The sequence below is a fragment of the Fopius arisanus genome, unplaced genomic scaffold, assembly GCF_000806365.1.
Source record: "Fopius arisanus strain USDA-PBARC FA_bdor unplaced genomic scaffold, ASM80636v1 scaffold00053, whole genome shotgun sequence".
In the NCBI taxonomy this organism is placed as follows: domain Eukaryota; kingdom Metazoa; phylum Arthropoda; class Insecta; order Hymenoptera; family Braconidae; genus Fopius; species Fopius arisanus.
In genome coordinates, this window is record NW_011887792.1 from 24659 (window position 1) to 37032 (window position 12374).

The 12374-nt window shown below is 40.4% G+C and overlaps 1 protein-coding gene across 9 annotated transcripts in view; it reads left to right on the forward strand.

Moving 5' to 3' along the window:
* dlg1 (discs large 1) overlaps nucleotides 1-12374 on the forward strand; it is a 96928-nt gene that overhangs the window by 19515 nt on the left and 65039 nt on the right. For 5 of the 9 annotated variants that reach the window (XM_011307266.1, XM_011307270.1, XM_011307268.1 and 2 more), the window contains exons 3-4: nucleotides 6505-6600; nucleotides 9417-9599. In XM_011307266.1, the coding sequence (XP_011305568.1) occupies nucleotides 6505-6600; nucleotides 9417-9599 (279 nt within the window). Of the gene's footprint in view, nucleotides 1-6504; nucleotides 6601-8900; nucleotides 9094-9416; nucleotides 9600-10749; nucleotides 11104-12374 lie in introns of those variants that run through there. The other 4 variants (XM_011307273.1, XM_011307275.1, XM_011307272.1 and 1 more) reach the window with 3 other exon arrangements.

The following is a 12374-nucleotide window of genomic DNA, read 5'->3' on the forward strand; positions in this document are numbered from 1 at the left end:
GAAATTCATACCCGAGCACTCAGCCAGGGTAATTCAGCTAATTGAGATGAATCCCGGCATTTATTTCCATCAGCATCCCCGACATCCACCGTTTCTAATAAAAATAAATCGAATTGCAAATTAAGTTCGAAGTCAGAATAAGCGAAGAGACTAAATGAGATGAACCCAGGGGTAGAGTGAAACGTTACCCCAAGGTAGGTGCCAGAGTACGAGAAAAAGTGTCTCAGTCTGTTCGACTTCCATCCAACGAGTCCTTTTCCTTTCCCTCATCATCCCTGCGTTCTGGCCTGTGGAGAATGAAGTGGGAAAGGAAATTGTTTTTACGATAAACTTTGCCTTATCGGGAATCGCTCGCGTTTCCACCTCGGGATTCATTAGAGCGAGAAGTTGTTTGTTACACTCAAGATCTCATCCTCTTTCAACTCACTCCAGTTCTAGCCCACACCACCGCTATCGCAGTGGAATTTCCTAATACCTGGATCGATTTTCAAACACTTTTTTTTATTCCCTCCATTATTTTTTCGCCTGGGAAATTGCTAACAATAAAAGTGGATTGCCCTCGAGTGTGATGCTAATGGATAAGTCTCTACTGACCCGGGTAAAAAAAAATTGTAATCGGAATATATTTTTTCAGATTTTCAAAAAATTTTTGGAAAACTTTTTAGAAATCTTTTTTATGAAACAAAAAAAATCGGAAAGCAAAACGATTTTATTTTTGGGGAAGCTTTTGAAAAATTTTTCAAAAATTTGAATAGAAAATTTTTTTTTATAATTTAGATAGCGTTTTTTTTTGAGAATATTGAAAAATCAAAAAAGGAGGAAAACAGTATAATTAAAAGAAAAAATTGTATTCGCAAAAATTTCGAGAAAATTATAAAAGAAATTTTCCCAAACAAATCTTTGAAAAATTTTTCAAAACATTTCCCAAAAATACAATTTTTTTTTCCTGAAAAGTTTTCCAAAAATTTTTTAAAAATTTGGAAAAAATATTCCGATTAAAATTTTTTTTACTCGGGAAGTTGGAAAGGGCAACTCGATAAAAGACTGAAAATAAACGACGAAATATTCCCAAATAATTATCCTCAAAAATACTGCGTCCCTGTACACAACCCTGACATCCTCATCCGAATTTCCCAAAAAGATTCATCGAGAATTCACAGATCCTCTCGGAATGCTGAAACGAATTCCCGACATGTGCCGATGTCAACTCGTCTACGGAATGTCTTAAACGCCCGACAGCACCACCCGAAAAGTTTCACATATTAATCCTGAAGCATAAGATCGCTCACTGAGCAGCACGTGCCACTCCACCGTTTATTACAAAATTCCACGAGCATTTGCCGTCGCATTATTCTTATCCTAGATCTCCACGAAAATACGCAAATTCAGGGATAATAAAATCACCAATGAAAAAGCAAAACAGCCAATCAAACGACATCCCACCAGTTGTGAAAGTGGTACAACTGCATCGTAACATAAAAGTGATGATTCAAATTCCTGAAGAGCTCTCGCGAAAGTTATGTTTCGACTTGTCACGTTACCCGTTCTTTTATGTACCTAGCGCAGTTGGGAATTCGCATTTTCATGTACATCCCAGTACTCTTCCCAGTTGAATGAATAAATGAGCAAGAAAATTACCATGCACTAAGGCCCGGGTGCCGCATAAGGAAAGAACCATTGTACACCTACGTGCTTGGAGATAATGCAGGTAGAAGGGTTGCTTCGGGTACACCACCATGTAAAGTGGTGTTTCTGCATGTACAGTGAATTAACACACATCCAGATAACACCAGAAACCAAACCGGACGGCCTAGCCCACATAGGCTTATAGCCCCCACTGCCCAGAGAGCCGTTACCTTCACCCCCATATCCCTTGCTCACCCCTCTCCACTCATCCCCTCTCAACTTCTCTCATCCCCTCTCAACCACTTTCAACCCCTTCCATGCCCTCTCATCCCCTCTCAACCCCTTTCAACCCCTTCCATGCCCTCTCATTCCCTTCCATGCCCTCTCATTCCCTTCCATACCCTCTCATCCCCTCTCAATCCCTCTCATCCCCTCCCATAATAACCAAATACTGTTTACCATTTAGGACACTGCAAGCCCGGACTCCATGCACTTAGAGTAAATTTAGTTTGCGGTCAAGCGACTATCAAGACAAAATCATGCAGCAAAATCATTTTCCTTTGAAAATATTGAGACTCCACGGCAATTGGTTCTCGGACAATTCCATCGTTCGTCGATTTATTATCATTACCCAATCATAATTAAAAAAAAACCATGTCTCGATTTTCTTGAATATTCGTTGTATGTTGAAATAAATTGATGACAGAGTAACAGCCTCATTATGAGCCACCAGCTGCTAACAAGCTCAGGCATTAGAGATCAGTGTTTATGGGCTTTTATTAACCGCTAGTCAATGCACTAGGTATATTTATCTCGTTATTTCTCTAGTATGTAGGATCGTTAGCACTATCTCTCAATTTTCCAGCAACACACGCAAAATCATGAGACATTCACGATGCCGGAGTAACGTATCATTAAATCGTGGATGGATATTAAGAATAATCAATTAGTTATCCTGAATTTTAGTTGTCTGGAAAATATTATGGGATTATCCGCGGGTGGATGAGGGAGTGATTTGAAATAATTCATTGATATGGTAATTATTTGGAGGATTTTGGAGATGCTTGCCATTATTTTGGTATCAGCCAAGTAGTCAGCTAGGGTTAATTGGATTTATTTACTGGCACAGAGGTACCTGAAGGGATCAGCATTAACAACCCGAGGGAATTAACGATGGGACGGTTTAATATGCTGGAATGGGGAATGGCGAGTTAATTAATTCAGGTAATTGTTTGGGTAATAGTATTTTAAAGAGTCAACTGATGGATATCAGCAGCAGACCGGTGAAACCACGATGGATTGTTGAAGGATTTCCAGGTATTAGATTAAAAACTCTCAGTTGAGTTTTGATTACGGATATCTATCGGGTTTCATCGATAGTTTTCTTCGGGTTCTATCTCATTTGATTGAACAGGCTCCTCTCAAAAACGAAGATCAGTTTCAAATAGGCTGCATCGAGTCTCCTCTTTCAAATTTCTCGACTGACATTTCCCAGAAAATTTGAAACCTGAAGGGCACTACAGTTTCCACTCACCAATGCAGCCACTTGAGAGTGTATTTTCAATTTCACCCAGCAGGATCATCAGAAAGGGGAAAATCCACTTGGTATCGTGTGTCCAAGTGCCCGAGGTATCTCTGGTGCACTCGATGTCATTTTCAAGACCCACTCCTCGATATATAACTTCACTCCAAACATTGTGTCCTTTCTGACAGTTGAGAAGAAAAAAAATAACGGAAATCATTTACGAACAAGGGTGAAGGAAGAAAATAATCCATTTGTTACTGCCAGAAGAGTTGGAGTTGGACAGTGCTGAAGTGTTTTGTCGATACAAACCGAGAAGATACAGGCGTTGACTCCTCCGCAAACTAATCCCGACAAGCTCTGGACTTTCAGTGAATGAGAGAGAGGAAGTTATGGGCTGAAGGCAGCACATAGTCAAGATACATCCCAACTTTGTTGGACGCTTTACAACGAAGTAGAAGAAAATTGTTGGATGGTGTACTTAATGCCAGTGTTGTCGTCCAGTCTGCGGTCAACTCGTGTCCACAGTCTCCAGGCTATTGATCCTGAGGGGGAAGTAGATGAGGTGCTTGATCGTTGGATTTGATCAGTTACAGCTACTTGGTGAGCATCATAGATTATTCTCCACCGATCCTGACGATTAGGTTCAATCAATCCAGTTGATTGCTCCCACTGACGAGCCCTCCGAAGTCCATCTAGTCTGAAAGACCCAAGACAATTATCAATCCCCTATCAATTCTTTGTTTCAATTCCAAATGATATGTGTCAATCACTGATTGCGCTGACGAATCGTTAATTGAAGGAACGAATTCTCAGTTGAAGGTTTCGTAATCAGGATGTTGATGATGGACCCTAGCTATCCTTGAAGGCCTGGTCTTAACGATTCCCCGGAGTTTATCAAGACGAGGAAGGTTATTCGTCGAAACGAGGGTAGAAACGGCGTTCATAACAATTGCGCCTAGCTTGTTATCCTCAAAGCCATTTCTCTCGGAAGACCCCAGCCATTATCTCCCGTCCCTCATTTCTTATACTCTCATTGCCCGCGTAAACCCAGACATTGGAGCACGCTTGAAAAACTGCCCAGCCTTCTGTTGCCACGAGATTATCCCCCGGAGATGTTTTATTCGTCCCTAGAAAAGCTATATTGAGTCACAATGAACGTTACGACAACTATCACCATCTGCTATTCGATTCGCCGAATCAATGAGGTGTGCTGTATTCGGGTCTGTACCAAAACATTGACGTTGGCATTTTGACGTGTGATATTTCCATCAGGTTCTTTTTTTTTTTCATCTCCAGATGCACCACAAACAAAACAAATATCTGCAGGCGGAAATGTGTGACGCGCACTGGCGTGTGCTCCTTTCACGACTTGAAGCATCCACTTTCAGCCTCGATGTACCTTTTATCCCAGAAAATATACATAGATCTCACTCTCACGTACCTCCTCTATCCACCACCCGTTCCATTATTTCAAGGGCTGACGCTGCAAATCTCGTACCACTCTTTGACTACTCGGCATGGATGCTACATCAGTCGGTGAGTGGCACACCAACCGGAATTAGTGAGATTGGAAATACGGGAAATGTTTTTCCCTCTTTATCTGATGCGCCGCATTCTTTCGTAATGTATTTTTTTGTTATAGCTTCATCATGAGATCCTTTCGCGCCACCATAATAGGAATGGAATGATGTGTTTCAAGAACGATTCGTAGATCGTCATAGAAACTCCATTTTGACCCTCAGATTTGACCCACGTAACCATTTCAGGTTCTGTGGGTCAATCCCTATGATCGGTATCTTAAAACTGTTCAAATCGTAAACTCAACTGAATTAATTATCGATTACCGCAATATCGTGAGGTTTAATCGCTTCTGTAGAGGGCGTCCGCCATTTCGAGTCGCCGATGTCCCCGTATAAAATGGCGGCGGTTATTTTTACGCTCCCTCATTTTTTTCAAGACGGACATGAAAGGCAATCTGATGATCGCCCGGGGGTCGGTAACGAAAAAAAATTGTTTATTGTAATCTCACGTAATTGGGCGGGATTAAGAGGGATGCGAGATAGAATGGGATATAATAAGTAAAGCTTTTGCCGGAGATATTGCGGTCCAGTAACAAAACCCCAGGGGCATACCTAAATGGAATACGACGAGGTGCTGGGGTGGCTGTAAGCCCAGCAGCGATTTAATTTACTTTTCTAGTGATTACCCAGCGCTAGTCTCTCACATCATTATGATCGCAATTTATTATATCTATTCAGAGCATTGGAGATGCTCATGAAGCAATATCGTCGACTATTCCCCTTCCAACTTCCGCCAACTATTTTTGCCTCTTTCACTAGTAAGAAAATACTTTTACCGATGAAAATAAAAATCTAAGTGAAGCTCAGCTAAGGCCTTTCAACCATCGCTACGTCGACCCAATGAAATCCAACTCCGACTATTTTTTTTTTCCCGCACTCTAGTCCTTTCAGGAATTTTTTTTATGAGGTCTGGTACTTCAGGAAACTCCAACGTTCGATTACAAATCCCGTTTACTCGTAGTATTGCCTGCCAGAGCTGGAACTCTATCGCGGGTTTCGACTGACGCGAGAAGGTGAAAGATCAGAGCAATCTATAAAAAATGAAATCATAAAAGTTTATGGATTTTCAAAGTGGTATCCATTAATTTTACGGCGAAGGAAAAGTCAATCAAGACTAGTGACGCGAGTGACTGTCACGTAGTGTCTGTATAGATAATTCGTCAGTCGGTCATATGACGGTCATATTTTAATCGTAATAAATAATACGGAATGCATGTCAAATGCTCTACCCAATGTTAAATTCCCAATTCAAGATACAACTTGACAGTCCCGCTCATCCCAAAAGTTTTCGCAATATCGTAAAAATAGTTAGGGAAGTCAAAAAGTTTTTCACTCACAGTTGGAAAGTTGAACGAGTAAAAATGGTCTGTCAAGTGGTGTTTGGAATCGAAAATTGTTCCCTGAAATAACTTTCATCATTCAACGTGTTTCACTCGCCGGTAATTCCATAAGCCGTTTATTCCTATTTTTTCAATAAACTCCATGGTCCGCATATTCACTCCTATTAACAGCAAAATTCACCGCAGTATGCCATTATAATAAACTGAAAATTCCCGTTATCTCAGTGACGTGACATTTCAGAGTAGAATAACACGGTAAAGCTGACGTTTATCAGCATATGCGTCCATCCTTGGTACTGTCAGGTGTTGGCTGAATGTCCCCCATGGGGTGGAGTAAAAGAGAATGAAAAAAAAAGTCTCCGACATGATTACTAAAGTTATACTAGCTGAGTATGCATCATATATTCATCATTTTATGATCATAATTTTCCAGGGCGGTCCAGCGTCGGCATTCCCACTGACCCAGACACTGTTGAACATTTATGGCCGCAGGTCGGCCAGTCCTGATGTCCCAGTTGACCACAACCAGGTTCGTAAATTCATGCATCTCATTACATCCTCAACTTCATTCAGAGATCATTCCACCGTCATATTCATCGTCCTGTCCAAGCCCGGGTCCTAATCCGGAGTCCAGAGCCCCGAGATCGATCCCTCAATCGGTAATCGATCCCTATTTTACCGATGAATTTTCCCGCCCGCTGATTGAATCGAGTACCGACACACGTCCCACCGAGTCGGTACCTTATCCTCCGATTTATCGATTCCTTCCTCATCAGTGGTGATCGCCTATTCCTGGAAATTTTGGACTCAAAGGACGCCCTCGAGTGTGAATATTGCTTCTTGTAAATAGTCAGCTATTGTTTCACGATTTTTTTTTATGGATTTTTTTTCTTTCGCCCATTGGGCCACGGTTGAACAAACAATTTTCCGATCAAAAGGTCAATTCTACTCGCGTCAGTGCCAGATACACGTTACATCAGCTTTTTTTTCCCCTCCATTCTTTCCGATTGGCTTTTGTACCGGGGTATGGAGAGAGGTGAGAAAAAATATTGGTAAAAAATGGGGAATGGGGTGACTACCATTCACCTGACGCGACGGTCTCTTCTATTTCCTATGTTCTTGTCTTCAACGTCGGAGCACTATGGCATTATCTTCCGTATTAATTTCCTCTCGGTTCCTGGTGTACTGCAGCTTATTGTGTGCATCGTGCGAATATGCGTTTGTCATGGAATTAACGGGAAAGGGAGGACGAGGAATTGTTTCAGGGTAAGATAATCGATACAAGGGTGACAATTTGAGTGGATTGGATCCGCCATTTTTCAACGCCTCTCCACGGTCGTGTGTTATTACGGCACATTTAATTACAGAAACTTATCACAAAGACAATTAATTACGCGACCAGCGACCCGCGAACCCCGGACCTGATCTAGGATTTTGGGAAAGAAAATGGGAAAGGAATCCCACAACCCAGTTTTTAAAATTTTATCGTCAGTCCAATTCAGAACCGCATGTTTACTCTCGAAAAGGGATCGATCTAATTTCCTCCCTTTCCCCTGGGAATCCACCCCAGTATGCCTCCATTTACCTCATTATGGCCAGAATATTCCGCGAATAAGCGCTTTTCAGTGAAGTACAGCGTGAATTCAGTGGTTTGACGTAGTCAAAGTGTTTGAGTCTGTGTTTGACACGAATGCTGCTTTTCGAGTCCTACTCACATCAGTCTGTACCAAAGAGTCGGCACTTGCGGAAGTTCACTCCATCGAACAACCAGCAATTGTTCGCATACCCTTGCACAATTATCATCCCTTGTTGCGCAATTGTGCAGTACTCCTGATAACTCCAAGCCCTCTTCCTAAAAATCTCCGGCCAAATGGCACGTGATTCAGGATGAATCCATTTGTCTGAAGAATCGCGGTCGAGTGGTAGCCACGTGCACCGAAGGTCAACGACGATCAGCTGTACGAAGTTTCGAGAATTGTGTCATGGCAGTGTGTCAATCATGATCGATTGGGTGTCGATAGTTAGGCATTCGCGGCGACGATTTAGTAATTACTTCAATGCTGTACCGATGAAGGTTCAACGGATCAGATCCCAAAGATCAACGTCTTCCCGGAATGACCATGACATCTTCCTGGAAAACAACAGTTGGTGTTGCCTAAAACGCGTGAGTTGATGATTCCATGGCTCCCCATCGGCAATTTAATCCGATGACTCTCGTAATTATCAATTTGCCGAATATAATTAATGATCGAATATTTGTGATGTATACTGCCCATGTAATGCACTCAGGGCGAATGTACAACTAATTGGTACGACAAAGGTAACTGTTGCTCATGTATCCATTAATAATCATTACCCCAAATTTACGAGGGAAAATCAACGAGAGAATTAACTCGAATCGATTTATTTGACCCGGGAATATCTCACCGTTAAAAATATATCAATATCATTAAATCACGCTGCAACATTCGTAAATGAAAACAATCCCGGGAGATATAAAATCCAATTTTACTCTCCAAAATACCGCCTACCCGTTAAATTTGCTTATTATTCCTGATGCTATACTTAGAGAAAGGCATTAGTGGTTAATTCATGACCCGAGGCAATGAGCCAGAAATTCCTAATAATCCCCTGTTGAACAATTCAAGGCTTTGTTTATTCACTCTTTGCGATGTTTTTTTCATCGTAGAGTTAACGCTGTCTAAGTATAACAGTCCATTCACGAAAAGGTTGGGTAAAATATATATCTGGATAGTTCATCCGTCTGTTGATTCACTTTTACGCGGGTTCTTCAGCTGAAGCCGCTTCAGTGTTCGATCAATCTTGGATTTAGAGGGGATTAGAGTCTAGGGGCGTCAGATCCACCATTCGTTATTGAACTGTCTCTGAGTGTTGTTGTTGTGATCAGTCTTGGTGACATATTGCCATGGAATAGGCTAGCTTTCTCGGGATTACGATGATGATATTTTTTCTCCCCTCGAGGGCAGCCGGGCATTTGTCCAAAAAAAAAATTCAGTTGAAGGTGGGTTTGATCAAAAGATCGCGACACATAATTATACACAACAATTAACCCCACATCACGGTTAAATAATTCTTGAAAGACTAGATCAATGATATTTTTATGGAGTCCTTGGAATGAATGAATTCCCTTCCCCTGTCCCTTAAACTATAACTAACAAATAATTAGTTATTAATCTTACGTCAGAGTTGAACTCTCATGTAATTCTGTCTTAATTATATATTTCTTATTTATTACCTTATAATGGAAATGTTGTGGATATTGCTGTTGCTCGTTGGTTTTTTTTCGGTTTTTTTTTTGGATTAATGGCGGATGCTTTTTTGCAGAAAATATATTATCCGAGAGATGCTACTAGAGGGGTAGATGATCATCTGCCTCCGCCTCCATCGCCACCACTTCTCAAAGAAACTGTCCAGCTTGATGGAGTTTCCAGACCCAATTCCGTGGAGAGAGTTCTTCACTCTGATGGTAGCCAACATGTTCAGGAGAAACACGATATGGTCAACAAGGTAAATTTTGCAGTATCGCATTTCTTCCCATGTTTTGGGAGTTTTTGAGATGTAAATTGGATGATGTACGGTCGAATGGTCGAGTAATATGGATTTAATTAGTAATTATCAAAAATTAGGGGTGATCCTGGCGAGTAATCTTTTCGCTAATAACGAATTGAATTATTTTGTGGGAATTTAACGGGGGTGGGCACCTATTGAAGGTCTTGTCCCGATAAATGATCAATCGAGCCCTTTTTATTCGCTCGCGTCTAGCGCAAGCTCGGAATAAGAGATTAACTCCATCTGTTGGTGGTCACTGTTGCCACCGACATCTCCACCGTCGGCAAGGATTTTCCTCCAGGTCTCACGCTCTACCTTGCCGATCATCAGGAGTGACTTTCTAGGGGTCAAAGTCTCGGGCAATTCGATCGTTGGTAGAATGGGGAGTCCCACACTTATCGCATACGTTTAATAACTCGTATCGCTGAACGTGACTTACACGCGGCTTTTTTTTTTATCAACGGTGCTTATCAAACAAAGAGTCATTATTTCGCGCCCCGTGTTGAGTCTGAGAAAATAGTCACGCCTCGAGGGAAAAACTGGGAACGTTATATTCTCCGATATTCATTTCGCGGTTATTTATTTATGAGTTTTACCCAAGGGTCTGACGTTTCGAAATTTTATTGACATTCAATAATTCATTACCTCGGCTTTACCATTTTTATCTTTTCGAAACACTTTTTCATATTGAACTCGTCCTCCTCGAAAATTTACAATTATTATTTCAACAATCGTCGGCTATAATTAGAAAAATTTTAAATGCAATCAAATATTCAGCATTTGAATCTATCCTTACCTCGAGGGGATTCCCAGAGATTCCTAGTAAAAAATATCTACCCGCGAATATCTTGAATATATTCAAAATATAAATTGAATACACATTTCGGGAAAAAAATATCTGTTATAATATTTTAATTATATTTTGTAATATAGAATTGAAAATTTCATTTCCCCGAATTTTGAGTCCCAGTATTTTCTCTTTCTCTGGAAAATTCCCAAAAAATGATAATCGAATCCTAAAATTCTCAATTAATGGTGGCAGCACGTTCGCTCGAACTCCCGGAGGTGGGAGTAATAAATAAGACCTCTGCGTCACCGGTGGAGTCACCGGGACAACTACACGTGCAACAGTCTACCTGCACTGCTGGTACACTGCGACACACCTCGAATTATTTCGAATATTTTGTACACCTGTGATTAGTGAACATGTGAAAACGAGTGAAGCCCCATAATGTGCACGTCAAAGGGAATCAGCTGACAATTAAATTCAACCAATTTCCACCCCACGAATGATAAATCATCATCAATACCCCGAATTTATTTACAATAACAATCTCAGTTTCTTATTTTTTTTTTTAATTATTGAACCGAATCGCACGGTCATTGCGCGGTAGTTTTCCTAAATAGTATTGATCCAACAGATAGCGGTAATTATTTATGATGTGGCGGGAATTCCATTACCGTAAGTACTCCCGAGGAATTTCTTCATTATGGAATTTCAAATTGACCTGCGGCGATTTTAAATTAGGGTGTGGATTTTTATCGATTATAAAATTAATTTTTCGTCAAATTAATTTCTCGACGTCTTACCCCGTCTCTCAGTCGCAACTGCTGATGATTTACGAGAATGGGGAATATTTTCTGAATGAACCGAATGTTCTTGCCTGTTGGTGGAACATCTCGAGTCGTTACCAAAATGGTTTTCACGGGATTATGGGTTGTTTGGTTTGAGGAGGCGACCTAGATTGCTTGGGGTTTATTATCGTATTACGAGATCATCGGTATATTCGAGGGTCGCTGGGACTATCTGCGAGCAATTCGATGCATTTTAAATGAAATCGATTCTCTCGAAAAGAAAAAACAAAAAATACCCATATTTTTTATAATATATAAACTATTACCATTTGAATGCGGAAAAAAAGTTCAATGGAGATTCAAAAAAAAATTATTTATATATTTTTTCAATTGGAAAAAATCGTTGAATAAGTAACGATTAAAGTCCACTGAATCGGTAATCTTCAAATCCGAGAAATTTATTTCGCATTAATTCGCGGGAAAATAAAAAATATAATTCTTCTCGATTAGGGTGTTGAGTAGGACTTCCGGTTGTGCAGAAAAAGATGAAATGTAATTCTCGAGATATGGGAGAGTGTTATAACATAAAAGTTAAGGACAAAGCCTTTATTTTACTAGTGAAACGGGACAATGTGTACTCAGACACATCCACTTCATGTAAAAACGAGGGCCGATGGAACTCAAGGGCGTGGGTTTTTATAGCGCGTAAAGCTGATTTGCATGCCTTTTCTTTTTATTAGGAATACGTACCTCACATTGTCATCGTCCGTTCAATGAGCGATGAAAAGAAAAATAAATAAATCTCATTCGGAAACTGAAGAAAAGTTTGAAGTGCAAATGTCAGTTTTTCTCTGACTCAACGGTACCATTGTCCCGGCAACTTGCCGCTGGCATTTTTAATTATAGAAAAAACAATCATTATCCAAAGTTCGTCCTACTTTCTCAAATCAAAGCGAATGTTTGGGCTTTTCATTTACTTCTCTCTGCAATGAATAAGAATTGAAATTGTTGTGTCATGATTAAAACTCGAATGAATTCTGAATTCGCTACGCAATTTATTCCATTTGATTAATCAATTCTTTTTTTCGGGGGGCGGGTTGTTTTTAATTTATAAAATTGGTTGGAATTGGTTGACATTTAATATAGCGGAGTATTTTG